Source organism: Cetorhinus maximus, chromosome 4 (genome assembly GCF_964194155.1).
Source record: "Cetorhinus maximus chromosome 4, sCetMax3.hap1.1, whole genome shotgun sequence".
Lineage (NCBI taxonomy): Eukaryota > Metazoa > Chordata > Chondrichthyes > Lamniformes > Cetorhinidae > Cetorhinus > Cetorhinus maximus.
In genome coordinates this window covers 49,627,663-49,650,839 of record NC_135882.1, presented here as the reverse complement: position 1 = coordinate 49,650,839, position 23,177 = coordinate 49,627,663, and the positions used below count along the sequence as shown (strand labels likewise).

The 23,177-nt window shown below is 45.0% G+C and overlaps 1 protein-coding gene across 6 annotated transcripts in view; it reads right to left on the bottom strand.

Annotated features, from left to right (window-relative positions):
- The window catches only part of col15a1b (collagen, type XV, alpha 1b), a 371,940-nt gene that overhangs the window by 133,807 nt on the left and 214,956 nt on the right, over positions 1-23,177 (bottom strand). For all 6 annotated transcript variants that reach the window (XM_078540165.1, XM_078540166.1, XM_078540161.1 and 3 more), the window contains 6 exons: positions 22,395-22,469; positions 21,569-21,631; positions 18,264-18,413; positions 13,740-13,802; positions 12,464-12,508; positions 2,939-3,085 (listed from right to left, as the gene is read on the bottom strand). In XM_078540165.1, coding sequence (XP_078396291.1) covers positions 2,939-3,085; positions 12,464-12,508; positions 13,740-13,802; positions 18,264-18,413; positions 21,569-21,631; positions 22,395-22,469 — 543 coding nt within the window. The remainder of the gene's footprint in view (positions 1-2,938; positions 3,086-12,463; positions 12,509-13,739; positions 13,803-18,263; positions 18,414-21,568; positions 21,632-22,394; positions 22,470-23,177) is intronic.

Genomic DNA, 23,177 nt, shown 5'->3' with positions numbered 1-23,177 from the left:
TCACCCGCCTCAACACTCACCCGCCTCAACGCTCACCCGCCTCAATGCTCACCCGCCTCAACGCTCACCCGCCTCAACGCTCACCCGCCTCAATGCTCACCCACCTCAACACTCACCCGCCTCAACACTCACCCGCCTCAACACTCACCCGCCTCATTGCTCACCCATCTCAACATTCCCGCCTTATCACTCACCCACTTCAACACTCACCCACATCAATATTCAACAGCCTCAACATTCACCAACCTCAACAATGACCCATCTCAACACTCACCCGCCTCAACACTCAACCACCTAAACACTCAACCACCTAAATACTCACCCGCCACAGCACTCACCCACTTCAACATCCACCCACCTCAACGCTCATCCGCCTCAACGCTCACCCGCCTCAACGCTCACCCGCCTCAACGCTCACCCGCCTCAACGCTCACCCGCCTCAACGCTCACCCGCCTCAACGCTCACCCGCCTCAACGCTCACCCGCCTCAACACTCACCCATCTCAACACTCACCCACCTCAACACTCACCCACCTCAACACTCACCTGCCTCATAGCTCACCCACCTGAAAATTCCCGCCTCAACACTCACCCACCTCAACCCTCACCCGCCTCAACGCTCACCCGCCTCAACGCTCACCCGCCTCAACACTCACCCGCCTCAATGCTCACCCGCCTCAACACTCACCCGCCTCATAGCTCACCCGCCTCAACATTCCCACCTCAACACTCACCCACCTCAAAGCTCACCTGCCTCAATGCTCACCCGCCTCAACACTCACCCGCCTCAATGCTCACCCGCCTCAACACTCACCCATCTCATAGCTCACCCGCCTCAACACTCACCCACCTCAACATTCCCGCCTCAATGCTCACCCGGCTCGTTAGGCCTCAGCTGGAATATTGTGTACAGTTCTGGGCATCGTATTATAGGAAGGATTTAAACACATTGGAGAGAGTGCAGAAGAGGTTTACAAGAATGGTCCGACGGATGAGAAACTTCAGCTATGAGGATAGAATGGAGAAGTTGGGGCTGTTTTCCTTGGAGAGGAGAAGGCTGAGAGGAGACTTGAGGGGGCTGGACAGAGTAGATAGGGAGAAGCTGCTCCCACCCGTAAAAGGATCAAGAATCAGAGGGCACAGATTTAAAGTGATTTGCAAAAGAAGCAAATGAGATGTGAGAAAAAACTTTTTCACACAACGAGTGTTTCGGGTCTGGAATGCACTACATGGAAGTGTGGTGGAGGCAGGTTCAATCGAGGCATTCAAGAGGGCATTAGATGATTATTTGAATAGAAACAAGGTGAAGGGGTATGGGGAAAAGGCAGGAGAATGGAACTAGGTCATAATGCTCATTTGGTGTAAACATGATGGGTTGAATGGCCTCCTTCAGTGCCATTAAGATTCTGTGATTTTGTGATTTTATGGGCATTCTCATGGCTTTACAGAATTGGAGTGAAATGCTACAGATGGTAGGAGATATAAGTGAAAATGTAGTGTTAATCAGGTATTTATTACATATTATTGCTGAAAAAAGAGAAATTTTTGTCGCAGCTTTTCAGCTTGCACTCATCAGGAGAACTCGCAAGCATACCAAATGTAAAGGGAACAACAATTTATATTGTATGAGAAGAGAGTGCTGATTAGTTGGCAAGTGGACTCTGATTGGTAGAGGCATTGCCATGGTGATTACACCAGTTTATGGTGACTGACAGTTAACTGCCAAGCATTGTTTGAAATTTAAACCAGGTAGTTTTATCTGATTGGTCAAGGTATTACCCTGAGGAATGAACCAATGACTGACTGTCACTATGCAAATGTGCCACACTGCAAGCCTGACTGGCAATCTTGAATTGGTTGTCAGCGTAATTCTTAGCACACTGAGGATTATTTAGCAAATGTTGTCCAATCGTGGACAGCAGAAGGGACATACTGTTTGATGCGATCCACCAGGCTTTGGGACATTCGGCCTGCATACCATCAGCAATCTCGTAAAAAGGGCCCAAGCCATTTGCTTACCATGCAAGCTTGATGCTGAAATAAGACGCTGAATTCTGCGGAATAATGGCTACCCTGATCAGATCATTTCGCGTTGCATATCACGCAAACTCAAGAATGGGTCTAAGGCCATCACTTTTGGCCATGAAAAGTGCCCAGTCTGCCTCAGATTATCCTTAAAGGGCAAGGTATCTCAAAAATTTGAGCATCGGGTGAAGCTAGCTGTTACACGCTGCTACTATGCAGTAACAACGCGAGTGGTATTCGCCACTAACAGGATGCTGTTGCCAAGCCAAAAAGACGTTCTGCCTATCACACAAATGAGTAATGTGGTATATGAATTTCTGTGCCAGTGTGATGCTAGGCTGTACGTCCCAAAGACTGGTGGATCTCTGGTGCCCCATCAAATCCAGTGCATGGAGAACATACTGTGATTATTCACTCTTATTACATGCAGTATTTTACATTTGCCTACATAAAAGGTCCTCTGCCATTTTTCTACCTGCATACACATTCTATCCAACTCATTCTATAATTTATGAGCTTTCCCTTCTGAGCCCATGCCCACTCCACTCCTGTCTGATATCATTTGAAAATCTGACTACTTTGCATTGAATTTCTCAATCTCGATTATTTCTGTAAATCAGAAACAGGAGTGGTGGCAACCAAGCACAGACGTGTCCCTTTCGATCCTTCCACCCACCCCTCCAACATACCAGTAACCTCTCCAATAAGGATTCGTTCCTTTCTCACCTTCAGCGTTTTCTTATCTATTGTCAGAGTTAACCATGAATCTGAGTTTACCTAAAAACCTCCTATGAAGAACTATGTTAAATGCCTTTTGGGTATATGCATCCAATTCTAATCCCAACATTTTTTTAATGAGGTAGTCACCGGCCCATCAACTTCACAAACTCAACGTTAGCATCTAGTGAGTTACCTCAAATCCAAAGTTAAAACCACCGCTGCTGGGTGACCCGGGTGGTCCAGGAGGTCCTGGGAGTCCAGGTGGACCCTGTGGTCCTGCGTTTCCAGGCTGACCCTGAGGTCCTGGGGGTCCTGGTTTGCCATTATCTCCAACTTCTCCCTGCAAAGGAACCATATTACAAGCATTATGAACGGTCGCGCTTTTTACACATTCAAATTTGCCCCATTTAATTTCTTCAATATCATTTTTCTTCAGTATAATCATTCAACTTTTCACTGTGTAGGGAGGGAGGAAGGGACAATGAATTCAGCAACTCAGGGAGTGAAGATCTCTGTTTTCTTTTCCATTTTCTGGAGAACCAAACATTTCTGCTCATGAGTCAATGCAGTGAAAATTTCAACTTGTAGCTCTTCACTTCTACAGGTCTCCTTGGAAACTGCATTCTTTCTGTCCAAAGAATCTTTGAAAGAAGACCAGTGGGAACACCTAATCCTCTTTACCTGTTTTTGTCTTGAAGACAGTCATACTTTTCTTGTGCCCTTTTATGTTCTATAAGCCTGGTGAGCTCTTGAGATATGGATATTGGCCAACTGGTTTACAGAAGAATAGTAAAATACAAGGAAATACATTAAAGCTAAGATAATTCAAGAAACAACTTCCATTTATAAAGCACTTTCATGGCCTCAGGGCATCCCAAAGCGCTTTACAGTCAATGAAGTACTTTTGAAGTATAGTAACTGTTCTTGGATAAGGATTAGCCAATTCGAATACAGCACGATGAACAATGAGAAAATGATGAAATAAGCTCTCATAGTGATGTTGGCAGAGGGATAACTATTGGTCAGGATACTTCTTCCTTTGCTCACCTTCGAAGAGCATCAACAGATGAATTACATCTACTCGAGAGGGTGGGAGGGGTTTTTGGTTTAAAATCACATCTGAAAGACTTGCATCTTCAACAGTGCAGCATTCCCTCAGTACGGTACTGAAGTGGTAGCCTAGGTGCTGTGCCCAAATCTTTGGGGTTTGGACTTCTGATTCAGAGATGAGTATACCACCACTGAGCCAAGGCTGATACCTTAAGATAGTGAACGAGGGGACCACGCACAGACACAGACCACCCAAAACCGATCTGTGGGGTTTTACCTGCAGCATGCAACAGTGTAACTAAACCATATTCCAAAGGAGATTCACACATCTGTGCCAGTATGGAGAGAACTGTCTACATATTTGCATTCAGTGGTTTAGGTGGATTCCAGTAAGGTTTCATACAGGACCATTTGATACTTTTTATCAACGGCTACAGTAGTGTAGTGGATTTGTTACTGGATCAGCAACCCAGTGATCATGAAATTCAATTCCACCATGGCTCCTTGTGACACCAAATTTAACAAATACAACAGTTTGTGGCCCGGCACCAGAAAAAAAAGGGCCGTGAAAGGCTCTAGGATTGCTGTAAATGTTCCTCACCTCTAAATGGTTTCATTTACACGTGACTCAATTCTACACTATGGGTGGAATTTGCCGCTCCTGCCAATGGCGGGAGTTGTGGTGGGCGGGTGCATTAAATTTGGCGTGACAGAAAAGTCAGTTTCCCACTGGTGGGAAATTAGTTTGGAATTTTGCTCTCCCAACTTTGATAGCATTAAAGATGGGTCGAATTTCCTGCTGATCTATGTTGGGAACCGTATTTGCATTCATTTGCACCTCATGAATGCTCAACAAAAGGCCAATTCACCAGAATTACGTTCCCCCTCCAAATTAAGTGCCCAGCGAGCGGATGATTAGAACGGTCTGTTCCATGACTGTATATAAGTGGTGTGCACCTGGCAAGCTTCAGTTCATCCAAGGCTTGGAGGTCAGTAGACACTGTTCTCACCATCTTTAAGACTGTAGCTGTGAAATATCAGGTGCCTGTGGCGCAAGCTGCACCAAGGTTAGGCAAGACCAGCAGGGAATAAGAGATGGGAGGAGGGAGATAGGGGCAGGACTTGGTGGGGAGGGGAAGCATGAGAGGGGAGAGGAAGACTGAGACAGGACTAGAGGGTGGACAAGGAATAGAATGGAGTAGTGAAAGACTATCCTGGGGCAAGATTTATAGGCTATGCAAGGAAGAGTCAGAGACTGTCTTGGGGCTGAGGTCATTTGTCGAGGAAGATTGAAGGTACTGTCATGAGGCTGTACAGGCCATTTTAGAGGACTCTGCATGGCATGCATATCTTGGCCCCAGACTTGGGCGGGAGAAGGCCTCTCTGGGCAGTGATGCTCATGTACAGTATGGTGTGCATGGCGTGGTAAGTCACTTATGGCATTTGGTTGTGGGGTTCGAGTCATGGTGGTGTGAAGCAGAGGGTACAGTAACATTCAGGGGAGGCATCTGGATCCTGTAAGTCTGGAGCTGAAAAGTCCTACGTAGTCTACTTGGACTTCAGCAAGATTTTTGATAAGGTCCCGCATGGGAGACTGATAATGAAGGTAAGAGCCCATGGGATCCAAGACAATTTGGCAAATTGGATCCAGAATTGGCCGAGTGACAGGAAGCAGAGGGTGATGGTCAAGGGGTGTTTTTGTGACTGGATGCCTGTGTCCAGTGGGGTTCCACAGGGATCGGTGTTGGGTCCCTTGCTGTTTGTGGTATATATAAACGATTTAGACTTGAATGTAGGAGGGTTGATCAGTAAGTTCTTGGATGACACAAAAATTGGTGGGGTGGTAAATAGTGAGGAGGATAGTCTTAGATTACAGGAGGATATAGACGGACTGGTCAGATGGGCTGATCAGTGGCAAATGGAATTTAATCTGGATAAGTGTGAGGTGATACACTTGCGCAGGACAAACAAGGCACGGGAATACACGATGAATGGTAGGACCCTGGGAAGTACCGAGGATCAGAGGGACCTTGGTGTACATGTCCACCGATCTCTTAAGGTAGAGGGACAGGTAGATAAGGTGATTAAGAAGGCATTTGGGATACTTGCCTTTATTAGCCGAGGCATAGAATATAAGAACAGAGAGGTTATGCTGAAACAGTATAAAATGCTGGTTAGGCCACAGCTAGAGTATTGCGTGCAGTTCTGGAATCCACACCATAGGAAGGATGTGATTGCACTAGAGAGAGTGCAGAGGAGATTTACCAGGATGTTGCCTGGGCTGGAGAGTTTTAGTTACAAAGATAGACTGGGGTTATTTTCCCTGGAGCAGAGGAGATTGAGGTGGAACAGGTTGTGTATAAAATTATGAGGGGCATAGATAGGGTAGACAGGAAGGAACTTTTCCCCTTGGTGGAGGGATCAATAACCAGGGAGCATAGATTTAAGGTAAGGGGCAGGAGGTTTAGAGGGGATGTGAGGAAGAATTTTTTCATCCAGAGGGTGGTGGGAATCTGGAACTCACTGCCTGAAAGGGTGGTAGAGGCAAAAATCCTCATAACATTTAAGAAGTATTTGGATGTGCACTTGCGATGCCATGGCATACAAGGCTATGGGCCTAGTGCTGGAAAATGGGATTAGAATAGTTCGGTACTTGTTTGACCGGCGTAGACTTGAAGGGCCTTTTTCTGTGCTGTAGACCTCAATGACTCTATGAATCTTGGTGGGGGGTATATTGAATGGTATCATTTGGGTCTCCCAAAAAGTAAGGGTGCACATGGTCTTGGGAAGGGGAGGAATTAGGTCAACAAATGGCATGGGGAATATCAACATTAAAGGGTTCAAGAGGGAGAACAGGAATATTCATGTGGAAAATGATGGAGTCAAGAGTAATGGGGGCTGGACAGTGACAGGAGGAATGGAAATTAGGAGGTGGTGAGTATGGAGGAGGATGGGAGAAACGTGGAGGGTCATGGGAGAGGTTGGAAGTTGATCTCACTCACAAAAGTCAGCAGCACCATGTTCACATTCACCTAAAATGATGCAGTTTGAAAAACAAGCTGGCAAAAATCAATTGGGGAGGGGTCTCTGGACGTGTGGAAGGAGTTCAGCACAGCAATTTTTAGCCAGTTCAAGGGGCACCCTATAACTATTGTGCTCAAACCATGGAGAGCATGGCTCAGCTGCGTGCTAGACTCGAGGGTCTAATGCACAATGAACAAGATAAACTCCTTTAATAATGTTGCACGTTTGGGCGAGAACCCATTAAGTTTCGGTGCTGCGGCGCATATGGTCTTAATTAGCATCTGATCCTTACAGAGGCATGTCAGAATGGAAGTAGGGTCAAACAACTAAGGGCCATGGCTGCTTCGCAGAGGCAGCATGGACCCTACAAGCCTCCATGTTCCCAGTGCACTGATCCTGGTATTCGACTCTCCATGCTTGCAGTTATGACAAAGTGCAAGGATCAGGCATCGATGGTTATTGTCAAAGCCACTGAGGACAACCATCAGAAGCCTGACTGTGGGTTATAGGACATGGGTCTTTTGACCCTAATTAAGACCCTCATTGTAAATGTGCAGTCACGTCTGAGGGGAAAGCTCAGCCACCTGTCATCCTCCAGGATGATATCATTCTGCGCAGGTGGCCTTGGTACGCCATGAAGGCAAGTCAAGGGCTAGAAACTGCATTCCTGCCTTGTATATGGAGAGAGACCATTCAAGGGGAACTACCATTGGTCAACTGTATCTATTGGGAGGAGTGGAGAATGCAGGCTGCAGGCAACGCTGCCTTGTTGACACCTATGATTAGAATGAGGAGAAGAAGGGCTCATCTCTGATTGGCCCAGCTCAGGGAAGGCCATCGCCCTGAGGATCAAGAGCCAGTGGGGCCCCAGGAATTCCCAGATCTGAAGAGGAGGGGTCAAATCCAAAAAGACATTTGGCGCAACCAAGGGTCTACAGAGGATGGAGCTCAAATGTGGAGATGAGCAAAAGACAGTGCTGCAGGTGCCTTCGCTTGTCTAGGGATGTGGTAGCCCATATTTACCACATTCTCTGTGAGGAACCCATGCCGCCTGGACTTGGAGGGCAGCCAATGCCATTTGCTCTGAAGGTTACCACCCCACTGAACATTTTTGCCAACGGGTTCTTCCAGGGCTCCACTGGGGATCTTTGTGGAATCTCACAATCGGTGACACACAAATGCATAAGGGAGATGACAGATGCCCTCTGCAGTAAAGCTCATCATTATGCGCAGTTCCGCAAGGATGAAGTAAGCCAGGCTGCCAGAGGTATGGGATTTGCTGCAATGTCAGGCTTCCTGCAAGTGCAGGGTGCCATTGACTGCACGCATGTGGCCTTGAGAGCTCCCTGGCAGCAGCCTGAGATTCATTAATAGAAAAGTATTTCATTCTCTGAACGTCCAGCTCATTTGTGTTCATTGGGGGCAGATCCAGCATGTTTGTGCTATCCAGGCAGCTCACACGACTCTTAAATTTTGAGTCACTCACAGGCGCCTGAGATATCTGAGGGATCTTGGTGCTTAGAGAGTTGGCTCCTTGATGATAAGGGGTAACCCCAGAAGACATGGCTAATGACACCTGCTCGCCAGCCCCAGAGTACCTCTGAGAAGAGAGACATTGCTACACATTCCGCCATAAAGCCCTTAATAGAGCAATCTTTTGGCCACTTAAGGATGCATTTCTGATGGTTGGACTAGTCGGGTGGGACTCTCCAATACTCACTGCAGACCTGAAACAATGTCCTGCATCACTGTTGTTTGCTGCACCCTGCACAACCTTGCGCTTGCAAAGTGGGGATGTGTTGCTTGAGGGAAACATTGTGGAGCCAGACATCTCCTCAGATGAGGAGAACTTGGAAGTGGATGAGTCTGAAGAGGGTGAGGATTCAGATGAGGCATATGAGGATGCCATTGAATGGACTCGATGTGGCAGACATGCCTGTCTCAACCTCATAGCTACAAGTTCTCAAGATGAATAAGGTGGAGACAAGTTTTCATGATCAAAGTTCTCTTCAGGTTTCAATGTGAGGACGCAACAAAACCTTCATTCTCAGCGTCAATAAATCACAAGGTCATCAATCTCACAATGATCACAGATGCAGTATAAGTCACCTTTATCCCTAACGATGGGGTCATCCTTGGGAGGTGCAGCAGCCTGGGGAACATGTGGCCACTGTGGAATGTGACTCGCATTCCACTAACACACCTTCTTAAGCAACTACACAAACTGCAGTCCTTTCAACTATGGCGTCAACAAGTCAATGGGCATGTCAGCCTTCAAGTGGCTGAAAAGCCATTGCACACATTGATGCACTCATGTCACTGTGACAGCAGCTTAGCAAGGTGGCGCTAACAGGAAAATTGTTTGTTAATGGTTAGCACTTGACCATCTCAAGATGGAACAATATCTGGACAGCACCATTTCTCTAAACACCAGCTCGCACACATGAATAATGCACAGGCCTCATCTGAGCCCCAATATGCCTTTGGACATCAAGACGCAGTGACCTGTTACTCTACATCATGCACGCAAAGCAGTGAGGTATGTTCACATTGTCCTCACAGAGAGTGGTTTATTTACAAACACTCATGACCCTGCATTTGTCAGAAGCCTGCCAAGTCTATGCCCTGCACTGGCTTGGCATTAAGTAGAAACATGGCCCAGTCAGGATTGACACGGCTGTCAATGACAACTTCTTCCCTTCACAGACCCTGCTGAGCGCTCAGGTGATGTTCCGAAGCCTCGCTTTCATAGCATTACAGTCCTCAATGTTGTCCATCTCACAAAGGCCAATCCTTTCTACCTACCCTAAGTCAATGAGTGCACAGTCACGCAATGAATTCCATGTCAAGTTGTGTATTGTGCCTGTACAGAAGGATTCTGTAAACCACCGCTTGACAGCTGTTCAGGAGCAGAGTAAGAGCCTCACAGGTAAGTAGACACTTTCATCAGGATGAGTGCACGCCTCTGATATCACAAACTCATTCCCATCTAGCAGACACTTCAAATGTCATCGAGTGGAACCAACTTCCATTGCTCAGTGTCACGCCTGGGGAGAGTAGGAACTAAGAAAGGAATAACATTCAGCCTTAAATGTGGAGATGAAAACACACTGCCACTTGGGAGGAAAGATTGTAATGTTGGCCGCGACAAACACTTGTTACATCCACAAACTACAGACTTCAGTGCGACAGCATCAGGATTATCACTAACCTTGATAAACAATTCTCCTGAGGCAAGATAATGTCTGCCTGAGATCCAAGGGTCACAGGTGCATTGTCCAGCCAACATTTTTACACATGATGTGTCTTTGCTAATGTCACAGATGTGAAATGATGATCAGATTCTGTGAGAGTTAATGGAACTGAGGATCCTGATGGGATCTAATTGTGGGAGGTACATTTGATACCCTTGAATGAACACAGGACCTTGCATCACATCGATTAGCCATGCAATACCTGAGACTTGGAGAGAGATAAATGTGAAATATATTTACAATAGTGAAGAGTATATACAGTGAATGAACACCCATGCCACCATTGTGTATTAAAAATTTCTTAAGTTTTCTAACCCTACCACTAGGGGCAGCCCCGACATGTGCAGCAAAGGAGGAGGCAGCCTGCTGACTGCTGTGTCCTGTTGTCTGAGATGACTTTGGTGGGTGACTTCTGATGGCCCAAAGCCTGGAGGGCCCTGGCCTGCTAAGGGTCTTGTCTGCGGCAGGTGCACCCACCTCGGCCTGACCTGATGGAGTTGATGGGATCACTGGCATAGGGGATTTGGAGTGGCAGGTACCCTTGTAATGTCCTGAGTGGATGCCCCGGGGTGTCTGGCTGCTGCTCCTCCTCACTTTGGGTGCCCAAGGGCACCTTTTCTGACTTCATGAGGAAAAGGAGCACCTGCAGGGAGGTCGAGGTGTCCGACCCCCTCTCGCCTAGCCACTGCTGGAATGTACGCATGGCTAGAGCGATGGTGTGCAGGTCCAAGCGCAAATCCAGCAGAAACTGCTGGACCTGAGTCTCCAAGACGGCCATTATCCTGCCCATGGAGACTTCAATGTGCTCGCATGCCGGAGTCACAAAATCAGGCAGAACGTGGACGGACTCTGTTATCCTTCGTTCAGTCTGGCCATGGCCTCTGACAACCCTGCTTGCTGTTCCCCAGCCTGTCTCTGCATCTCCAACATTTCTCTCAGGGCCGATTCCAGAGGCTCATCATCAGGCTTAGTCTTAGCAGGGACCTGGTCTCCAGTAGTCCTACGAGTGTCGGAGATCCCGGCTGTCACTGCCTCCACCTGCTGTGGACCTGTGTCAGTGAGGTGATCACCAGATTGTGAACCCTAGCCTACTCTAGAACTAGGTCCCACTGAGGTGCGTGGATCTGCACTGCTGGAGGTTGCAGTTACAGATCCTCATCAGATGGGTGTTCAGCATCCTCACTGGAGATGCGCTGGAGGCTGGGTTGAAGCAAGGTGCTTGCTGGAAGACATCCTACACCTTTTCTTGCTGGTAGCTGGAACAGAGAGAAGAGATAATTGGTGATTGACTAGGCAGGGGCTCCAACATTATAGATCACTCACAGTCATTGCCCACATGTGGCTCATGTGTACTGGATGAGCACTCACAGGCTGGGTGGGGGAAGCCGATCTTGCCTTCTACAAGGAAGGAACAATTTGTGTCCTCTCCTGCGAGCCCTGCTGCCTGTTCCTCATATTAGGAGAGTGCCTTCAACTCTGATGTCCCCCCTCCAGTCTTGGCTCCCTCCGTTTTGTTGTGGGTGATCTTGTCCTGCATAAAGACAGATGGATTGACTGTGAGCACTATGGATAGAACGGCAGTTCAGAAGCATGCATGCCTGTTGTATCTGCTGTGCCCTCCCCAATAAGGGATTAAGACACTATTTGTGCAAGAACTAAAATGAGACGGTGAGCTTAAAGTGGCTGGCAGGCATTCAGTGCTGATGTCCCATCTGCTTGTGGTGTTTGACACCCCTTAGACTGCCTGATGCCTTTGTGAGAGTGTGAGTTTGTAGTGAGGTAGATGTTTCACTTACCCTGGCGGAGCACATCAGATCATTCATCCTTTTCCTGCCCTGCAGGGCAGCCTCTTTTGGTGGCCATGGACACTGGCGATCTCCTCCCAGGTTGGCGTGGTCGGGTGGGAGGACCTCCAGCTCCCATCCCGAGGAAAGAGGACGTCCTGCCTTTGCTGAACCGTGGAGGGGAGGGTTTGGTTCTTTTGGGCACCATTGAGAACCAGAACGAAACAACACACCTGGCCTGCAGTGGGCAAATGCCTGTGCGGGTGCCATTTAAATATGGTGCCGAGACCTTTGACCCCATGAGGTAACGGCAGAGCGGATGAATTCCTGCCCACCCTGCCACGAGATTCGACGAGCTCCTTGCTGATGCATAATTAATGAGCTGAGAAGCAGAAGGTTGCGCGGATTAATCCGACCCGCCGTCCAGTGGGAATTATGTCCACTTTCCTGCCACATTTGGTGTCCACAATGGAAAATTCTGCCCTGAATGGTTGACCGTTAATGCCCTCTCTGCTGGCATTGCAAGTGACCCAGCTGTACCAACAATTGCTCTCAGGGCAAATAGGGATGGGCAATCAATGTGACATTTAAACATTAAAAATTTACCTTTGCTCCCTGTAGACCAGGCAGACCAATTCGACCTTGATCACCCTGTAAACAAACACATGACATTGATTTTTCTTGCGTAAAACAGAAAGTTGCTATTGAATCCAAAATCACTGAAGAGGCACAAAACCGTTAGCAACAGTCTAAATTTCCCAATTACACAATGGTGATGAAGAACTATTCCACTGTGAGCACAGATTGCGAAATCCTTCAGTTGAAATGATGACCATCAATTTTACAGTCAACTTCCTAGGCTTTGATTCATACTTTCCTGTGAAATTCTTCATTTTGTGTGGCAGTACAACATGTTACAAGTTGTTGGCTGCACTCACCCCCTAAAAATCTTTAATTTTACCTACTTAAAGCTTTGGCCAACTGACATAAAACGAGCAATTATTCATTCTGTGCAGAATTTTCTGGACCCGTATATGTATTAAGCCTTCCATACAAATTACCGGTACTGCATTGATAATAAGGCTCGTTACAAGTAACATTCAATTAACAATCATTAAGGCTAATGCAGCTAAAGTATTTTGCAAAAGCCAGGAGCAATGTATGTTCTGTGTGGATTAAACAAACACTACTGGGGCCAATCCCCTTTACTAACACACCATTTGCTTTCTCACATTTGGATAGACATCAACTGCTGTGTGGGAGCAGACAAAAAGGCAACAGCAGTAATGTGCACTAACAGAAAATCAGGGAGCAAGGCTTTCTTGCATTTTTAAAAACGATTGCTCAGTGTTAAAAAAAATTCATACCATAAAGAAAGTGCATAGAATTCAATTCATATGAATTGCTGATGTGCTTGCTTGGCCAACGAAAAATGGAAAACTTTTAAATACTGAACATCACAGGCATGGTTATATCACAGAGAAATGAGAGTGAACCAAACAGTCTCCAAAATGGATTGGCAGAGAAAGTTAAACTAAAAATAAGGAAGAAAACATACCTATGAAGAAAGAGAGGTGGAACTTTGGGATGCATTTAGGAACATTTTAAAACAGGCTAAATGGATATGGGGTGCAACGAGAGGAACCTAGCAAAGGATTTAATCCAATAAAAGAATAAAATATATGTTTCAATAGCACACTTGCAAGAGTAATTAGGGGTGAAGCTGGACATGTTATTGCATATATGTGATGAAGTAACTGAAGATGAAGAGAAATAGCAGAATTATTTAAAGGAATGGATATTTTTTTAATGGAAGTTCATTGTGGAAGCGGATACCCTGGACCTGCACACTGAATCACTTCACAATATTTGCAAGACATACCTTTTGCCCTTTTGTCCCTGGTTCACCAACAGTCCCATCCACTCCTGGCGGCCCCCTTGGACCCTATAAATGATCAGCAACCAATTAATGGAGGTGCAGGAGAACTTACTCTAAACTCATGCTTTTACATGAAACTAAAAGCTTTTGCGATGCACACTGACACATATGCCAGATGTTCAGTGATGTGGCAAATGATATTGACAATAACATTTGCCCAGATGTTGCTGCTGCACAAGCATTAATTCAATAGGAGCATTTACAGCTATGTGCCAACACCAATTCACTTATTAGCATTATTTTGCCTTCCAGGATTATTTTCATCTCTATAGGATTGATATAAACAACGGTGATAGCATAGGGCCATCACTGGGTTTGTGTCAAATGTAGATGAACCCTACTAAATGGTTTGTCCAAGTAGTGTTTGAGGCTCTGGTTGGATCTCAAAGTCACTGCATCAAGCATTGATGGACCTTTGCAATGCATTTGGGGTTTCATCAGAGCCACAGGTCAATCCTGTGGCTATCAAGTGTTTGAATAAATAGATGCCAAATTTGGTTGGATGATAAACAAATTTAGGTTACGAACATATTAAAAAAGAATAGGAAATGACCAACTGGTCTATCGAGCCTGTCCCATCCTGACAAGATAGAACCTACAAGGCCACATCAAAATAAGGGCAGAATTAGGTCATATGTTTGGAGGTTTCTCTTTGCCCATAGAATAATGAGGCTTGTAGAACAGGTTTCTGGCTTATGCAGTGAGTGCTGATTCGCCGATTCGAATAAGTGAGAGTTGGAGCTGTTTCCGACTGGGCAAGAGATCACCTTGTATAAGCAGTAGGTATCTTGTAATGGTAATGAAGAGTACAGTGCTCTCCTGGAATATCTTAATTGACTATGGAGCTTGGAGAGGAGTTTTCCTCCCTAATCGGCCTGGGTTTTTATCTGGCTTTCCTCCTCTGGCTCTGGGATGGGTGGGGAGTGAGTGGCAGGAGGTTTAGGGGGGATGTGAGGAAAAACTTTTTTACCCAGAGGGTGGTGACGGTCTGGAATGCACTGCCTGGGAGGGTGGTGGAGGCGGGTTGCCTCACATCCTTTAAAAAGTACCTGGATGAGCACTTGGCACGTCATAACATTCAAGGCTATGGGCCAAGTGCTGGTAAATGGGATTAGGTAGGTAGGTCAGGTGTTTCTCACGTGTTAGTTCAGACTCGATGGGTTGAGAGGCCTCTTCTGCACTGTGTGATTCTGTGTCCGTAATGTGATGCATAAGTCATCCCAGCCGTGTGGGGCAGGCTGGGTGGACCAGGAAGTCTTTGACTGCCCATTATTTTTTTGTATGTCCGTAGATCACCCATAAATAACCCAATAACTCCATAGGTCAATTTAGGGGGAAAAACGCTAGCAAATTCCTTTCCGACCCTCAATGGAAATTCAGCAAGTTGCAGAATAACATTGTTACCCACCCAGCTTCTGCACCTCAAAATGTCCATGGATAGGTCAGTCTTGAAAAGTTATTTTAAAAACGAAAAAAAATTTAAGTTGGCTTTTGGATGTAAAATCTGATAACCACACGGGTTTCACACCTCATGCAATAGAAGGGAATGATGTTGAATTGTACAGAAATGATTCTTAAAAGATATTGATTGTCAGCAGTATTCCTTTGAACAAGTGGGACATGTGCCAGTAATAACCGAGAGCAGTTAGTATTTGCAGTTAACTGTTGCTCTTGTTTTAAAAAGCAGATTTCAGCATGGACCATGTTTCACCGATCAAGCTGTTTTATGTCATTACGCAAGCCAAAGGCGGGGATTATGCCAAATTTGCATAATCCACCTGTAGTTCAAGTCAATCTTTCCTCCTATTCATAATTGCCACAAGGTGCTTCACTTTACATACAGTGCCAGTGTGCATCTTCTTCACAGAAGAAACAGCACATCTGTTTTGATGCCACAACAAAAGAGAACTAAAGCTACATCTGGAATGCGTAGAATACTTTTAACTGATTTTTGCACTGAAGGGGGTAAGGAAAGTTACAAGAATCGGATGCTCCTTTAACAAAACCCTAGGCCTTAGGCTGTGAGCAATCTCACACAATCTTATCAGAAGTGCAGTGATAAATGCAGTTATTCACAGAGCAGTTAAGATGTGCTGGGATGAGACCTGAGGCAATTTATGTGGGATGCACATACAGATCATATTTATTTACTTTTGATACTGGTCTGTGGGGTAGTGAAATTATGAAAGCTTCCAAATTAGCTGGAACACTGCTATTTTCCTGCTTCCAGGCCTCGTAGTGGTGAAGAGTGTCAAACGGGAGAAATCTCCATCCTGCTGGAATTCTATCCACTTTGCACCTTGATGTAGTTTCCAGTAGCCATTTCTTAACCATTGGTCTCTTGCTTATTGTATAATACTTTGCTTTTGCCTTTTACCTATGGAAATTCCTCTATCTGCCAGTTTGGAAGTAGATGATCCATTGGGGGGGGGGGGAGGTGTGCGCGTGCGGTATCAAGTGTTCTGTGCCATCTAACAGTACTTTCACATCTACAATTGTGGCCAGACTACACTACTAGGCAGAAACTCTTTGCTTCCTCAATGTAGGCTGCCAATTTCAAAATGAGGATATGTAAGCGACTGCCTAGCTGAACATTGGATGCTTCTTCAGAAGCACTGAGTCACATGCTTTCAGTGGCGTTAGAGAGGGCATTCCAGTGTGACAAGAGCCAGCATGGTCTGATTGGCTGTAACTAGCAACAACCTGACATTTTTGCAAACTCTGACACGCCTACCTGGCAGTGACTGTTGGGAAATACACACACTGGCTCTAGTTCAGCAGAGAGTCAGATGTAAATCCAACTTCAAAACCAGCTCAAAAAGGCACAACCTCCATCAGCAACCATCAGTTGGAAGGTCAGGTACTGGGCTACTCCATCTACAGATTGTACCTTGATTTCTTATTGTGTCTGTATCTTCTTAGTCCCCTATCCTTCCATTCTCAGCAAAGACTGCTAATGGGTTTTTAAGGCTTTCCAAAAGCGTTCAGAACTTTTGTCACCCTATTAATATATGCCCCATTAATTGTTCCCATCTCCTGAAGTTTCATTTGCATGTAGTTTTCTGCCCCAGCCACCCAAATCTTCACCATCAGTGATGCCAATAACTTCCATTTGAGTCTATCTAAAGTCTGCTCATCACTAGTCAGGTCTAAACAACGGCAAAGGAGGAAAATCTGGACTTGTGCCTTTGGAAAATGGAAAGAAATTACATCTTCACTGGTCCATTGAAGGAGCTGCAAGGATGGAGCTGCAGCGATTCAGCATTGGACTGTAATCTAAATGAAGAGTTGTGTAAGATGAAGGGGTGTGATTTGAAGAAGGTCGAGAAAGCAAACATAGGCAAGAGCAGCCTCTGTCAAAGGTCAACACTTCTCTGGGCACAAGGATAAGGGCAGAAATCCAAGGTGCTGGGAAATTTGGAAGAAACTTCATTAACTTTAAAACAACAGTCTAAGGGTAATAGGACAAATTTAATGGACAAGGGGGATCACTGAACACCAACAAATCTGCAGTAGGAAGGAAAAGTGGGTCTGGAGCAAGAGTAACTGCTCAGGCACACTTGATGTTGGTGACTGCAACTGAACAAATGGGGATAAATTAAAGGGAAGTAAAGCATTGACTGGTGTTAGGGGGAGTGGATGGAGGGATGGAGGAGAATGACGAATACTTTCCATTCAAAAAGTATTCCTCATGCTCCCCCCTAAGATTAAATTGTCAGGGGACGGGATTTTCTGGCCCCACCCGCCATCGGGATTGTCTAATCCCGTTGAAAGCCAATGGACTTTTGGCTGGGCCGCCCAATCTCCTGCGGCGTGTCCCACCACGAAGGGGCTGGAAAATCCTGGCCAGAGGCTCGGAAAAAGAATGCAGGAAGAAACAATTTCTATTTTTAAGAGCTCTGACCTAAATGTCCAATTGGACAATACTGCAAGGTTAACATTCATCATTACTCAAAATGTATATATGAGTATATTTAGCTAAGTTTAATCATGTTACTCTTTAGAATCCATACAGTGTGGTCTTATATTTATAAGTACAAAGAAACATTACCTCCCTCAAGTCTGTCCCCTATATGTAATTGCACTTCTTTACATAACACACTGAGCACTTTGCCAGCTTAATGCAGAATGCATGCATTATATAGAATACCACAACAATGCAGGTCAATGTTAAGTGCCAGAAACATGATGAACTTAACAGGCTGATTTTTTTTTAATTAAATAAAAAAAAACTGCCTCTTCGGCCTGCTTCAATAATCAGTACATCTGGGAGTGCAATGGATCTGAATACAAGCCAGCTGAATACCTCACCAGAACCGTTAATTTCCTCATCAAACATCTGTAAAATGTGAAAGTCAGAGTATTTCAATATGACAGGAGAGTGATAGCAAGTTCTAATCAGAAATAAAATCGGTAAAAGGAAAGCCAATTAACAGAAATGAAAGATGGAAATTGGTCTTCACTTACTGGCTCACCCGATTTACCATCTTGTCCAGGCTGACCAGGGGGGCCATGTGGTCCTGGGGAGCCAACAATGTTTGGATTCATCACTTCTGATTGAGCAGGGATACCTGGTGGTCCTGGCAATCCTGGAGGGCCTGGTGGCCCAGGGAGACCCTAGAAAAGAGTGGCATACTATTAAACTTGTAGTATGGTAGCCAGTGCTTATGATACTAGACTAATAATTCAGAGAATGTGAATTCATAATCCCACCATAGCAGTCTGAGAATTTGAATTAAGTTTTTTAAAAAAAATCAGGAAACAATGCCTGATATTATTGTTGAATTAAAATCCCAACCAGTTTAATAGCCTATCAGGAAGTCTGTGTCCTTACCCAGTCTGGACTATATACAACTCCCATCCCAAACCAACATGAATTTCTTGTAACTGCTCTTTGAAGTGGCCTAGAAAGTCACTCAATTGTATAAAACTGCAACCTGTGATTCAAGAACAGTGACCACTACTACTTTATCGGGGTAACTAAGGATGGGCAATAAATACTGGCCTTGCCAATGATGCCTACATTGAGAATGAATGAAAGTAAAGTAAGATAATTTATCCCAGCTGGTAACTTCAGGGATGAGAAGTGATTGTACATTTGATGAAACGTCAGTACTATAATAAAGCTATAGAGAGTCACACAAGGCAAGTCCAGTTCAGTTTCTGGTCAATGGTAACCTCCAGGATGTTGATAGTGGAGGATCCAGCGATGGTAATGCCATTGAATGTCAAGGGGCAATGGTTAGATTCTCTCTTGTTGTAGATGGTCATTGCCTAGTACTTGGATGGTGCGAATGTTACTTGCCACTCATCAGCCCAAGCTTAAAGGCATAGGCTTTAAAACGAAAATTTTAACTACAGTAAGTCCCAGTTTTAAATTGCCCCATTTTAAGTGGTTCCACTTTAACATTGCGAATTTAATGGGGTCAGTATGTTCACTTAGTCTAGGATTTCCATTTTACCATTGTTTCATGCCAGACCAATGTAGCATCACGTGACCTGCTTGGCACCATTTTGGGGCAGCCACTCCTGCTCCCTTACCCTCCCGCTCGCTGATCCTCCTACTTGCTGCCTTTCCCACTTGCTGATCCACTTGTTTGCCAATCCTCCTGCTCACCAACTTTCCTACTTGGCGAATCTAATGCCTCCTGACCTCCTGCTCACCACTACTTTCCATCACCACCCCTCCCGCTCGTTGTCCATCCTGCTCCCTGACCCTCTGCTCACTACCTTTCTTGCTTACAATGAGGGTTCAGGAGAGGGAAATGGCAAGCGAGAGGGAACAGGAGAGGGAAGCGGTGAGTAGGAAAGGTAGGGAATGGGAAGATCAGTGAGCAGGAGGGTCGGGGAGCTGGAGAGTTGGTGAGCAGGATGGGCAGTAACTGGGAGAGTCGGGAATGCAGGAGCGTCGGGGATGCGGGATGGTTGGGGATACGGGAGGGTCGGGGATGTGGGAGGGTCGGGATGCGGGAGGGTTGGGGAGCTGGAGGGTCAGTGAGCAGGATGGGAATTGAGCGGGAGGGTCAAGGAGTGGGATGGGCATGAAGAGGCAATGAGCAGGTAGGTCAGTGAGTGGAAGGTAAGTTGAAAGAGTCAGCATATTTCTTTTATATTTTTAAATTTATTTCATTTAAAAGTTATTTCATTTACAAATATAGGAAATTAGGAAATGTACAGTATTTCAACTTACAGGGTATTCTTTTTAATTTTTATTTCCAAAGAGCAAGGTCTTACAGACCCTAACTGCAGCTTTTACATTGGTTGTAATGGGAAAATCTGATTCGCTGAATGTGGTTTAAAATTGTTCTTTTCAGGAACTCAACAACAATGTTAATTGAAGCCTTATTGTACATGGCTTGCAAACCTTCAATCACCTCAGTGCACTCTGAACACATAGCTGATAGAATTTCTCAGTATGCAAAGCATGTATTAACAGGAGTTACTGTGTGTCTGTCCGTTATGTTGAGTTTCTTTGCTTTGTCCAAATTGGAGATTGAACTCTCAAATCAAGTGCCAACATCTATTTAATGTATTAACATATTTGCCTTTTTATTACAGACCCTTCACAAAGGCCACCTGCTGTCATGGGTTCTTTGTGGATGGTTAGAAAAAGTGATCAAAGTTGACAATAGATATTTTCAGCCAATCAGTTTTTTGGTTCAATAGATTCAATTTTTTTCCCCGATGAATCATATTTGAGGCTTCAGGAATTTTGTAAAAAAACTAAGACATTGGAAACTCTAAATAATGCTGGTTTTAAGTGTTTAAAGAAGTAGTATAATTGGTTTCTGAAAAATCATGTAAGTCAGCAGACTAATAGTGCATGAACTTTTCCATTTCTATGCTGCTGATGACAGGAGTGCATACTGAGAAAAATTACGATTTTCATCCTTTAATTTTAAGAAGCGAGAAAATAAAATTTACCTTTAATGCTTTAAGGCATGAATGCAAAGGCAGGAACTGGCTGATAATAGGAAAAAGTGATTTGCAGATGTAAGGCCACAGGTGACAGTGTAATGGGGGTTTGGGGCCCGCTTGCTCCAATGGGTTGAAGGCCTTTTGGATTTTATTCTTCTGGTTCTTCATCTGCAACAACCCCCCTGCACCACCCCACACTCCACAAGATTGCTGGACCCTTACGACTCAGTCAAGTATGTTCAAGACTGAGATTGATAGATTTCTATATATTAAAAACACCAAGGGATATGGGGGCAGTGCAGGAAAATGGTGGTGAAGTAGAAGATCAGCCAGGACCTCATTGAATAGTGGAGTGGGCTTGAAGGGCTGAATGGTCTCCTCTTGCTCCTATTTCTTATGTTCTAATGTTCTTATGTTCTGATGCCATCCATTACTCCCAAATGCCAGCAACCCACATTAATGCCACACTCTGGTCCCAAATATTCAAAAATCCCTCCCAATACTCCTCCTGAATCCCCAGGACTGTGCTTCGCAGCTTCCTTCTCAATAGCCTATCCCACGTCCCACAAATTCCAAAGCTCCCAAATCCATAGACCTTCATGGCCCCAGATCACAATCCTTTTCCCAGTCTTCCAAAAACTTCCTATTCAGCGTTCCTGGAGATCCTGCATCTCCCTGCCCTTCAAAATACTGGTTTAATATGAGAAACTGTGAGCGCAAAGTCTTGCTAGACACTAGCATGAATCAGAGATAGAGCAAGGGCACATTAGCTCCAATTCTCAACCTGCGCCCGTCACTACTGAGGCTGTGAAATTTGAAAACTATACCGTTTATTGTCAGAGTAAGATACTCACTCTAATTATCTCAGTGTCATCGTCATTATCACCAAAACCAGAACCTTCTGCACTGAGGGTATTCTGCAAGGGGAGAAAAGAGAAAATAAAATTTTTAAAAAGTTGATATCTGGATTTGACAATATTTCCACAATCTGTAGTTTCAACTTTCCTGTGGCACGATTTCCTTCATTGTTCTATCCTGTTTAATTTATTGATATTTATATCGTTTTCATCAGGAAGCATCCCACAGTGCTGTCTGTGATTCCTGCTATTACAGGTTGAAAATTCCATATGCTCCCAGGTGATGACATCCTGTTCCATCCTGAAGACCTGGCTGGCGATACTTTCCATTAGCTGCTTCCACCCAAATCACTAATGTGGCCTTATCTCCCTCCCTGCTCATCCTGAGTACCTCACCTTGCTCCACCTCTCTACTGTACCCCTTAAGCCCACTGCTAAGCTTCTCACCGAGATATCTTCACTGCTTTCCTTTCTGATCCTCTGCAATGATTGCCTCTTCATCTTCAGCAATTTCGGTAGCTATTGCAATTCACAACTCACCCTCTCTCCTCTGATTTCACCGTCCTGCTGCCTTCCCTTAACTTCTCCCTTCTGTTGCTGACAGGGAAGAGAAGGGTAAGATGGTTCTCCAACTGTCACTGAAAGGTACCAATAACCTAATTTTCTTCCCAACAGAGGAGTCTTTTATTGTAGCTTCCATATGTGTGGCATTAATAATTATTAATAAATTCACAAAAACAGACCGCTGTACATTGGGAAAAGAAGTTTGGCCACATAATCAAGGCCCAAATTGTTCACAGAATTGGTACTCATATTTACTTACAAGTCTTTGGCCAGGTGGACCAGGTGGACCAGGGGGACCAGGAGGACCTGGTGAACCGGAAAGCCCAGGATCGCCCTAAGGGGAGAATGGGATAGTAATCTGCCACAACATAAAATACTGTAGTAGCTCAGAAATCAAAGCAAGGCAAACTCTATGACAGGAATAGCTGCCCATCAGCTCACTACTAGCACAGTATGTTTACACCTGGAATCCTTACTCCATTTAATTTCTCATGCACATAAAATTTTTCTCTGAACTACTGTGTGGTTAGGAAACCGGCTGCTCAGGTTGTAACTGTGTTTAATTAGGATTAAAATGTGTTCTTGCCTTTTTGATGAAATAAATAACATTTACTGCAAATTTAAGTCCATTTGCTCTGCACAGTATTACTTATTTGAGGAACTTTTCAACTGAAGCAGCGATTTTCTAGGATGCATTGTTGCTCTATGTATTTCATAAGGCTGTTGATGGAGATGGTGCCTGGGGAGTGCCAGCTTCCTGGGTAGGGAGGTGAGTTATCTTGTCCAACAGAATATGAAAATCGGATTGGAAGTGTGGAGCATTGTAAGGAAAGTGTTTGTCAGGCTGTTCTGAAGTTTATTCAGGTTACACAGCCATTGATATCTCTTTACATTGTAGGAGCATTTACCTTTAACTTCTGCCTATTAGGTGGGAGAGTTAGACAATTTAAAGTGTCATTGGGCTCTTGAGGGTTGATCTTAAAGCAAGATCAACTAAACTAGTTTAGTCACTTACATAGAATTACAAAGAATGTGCAGCACA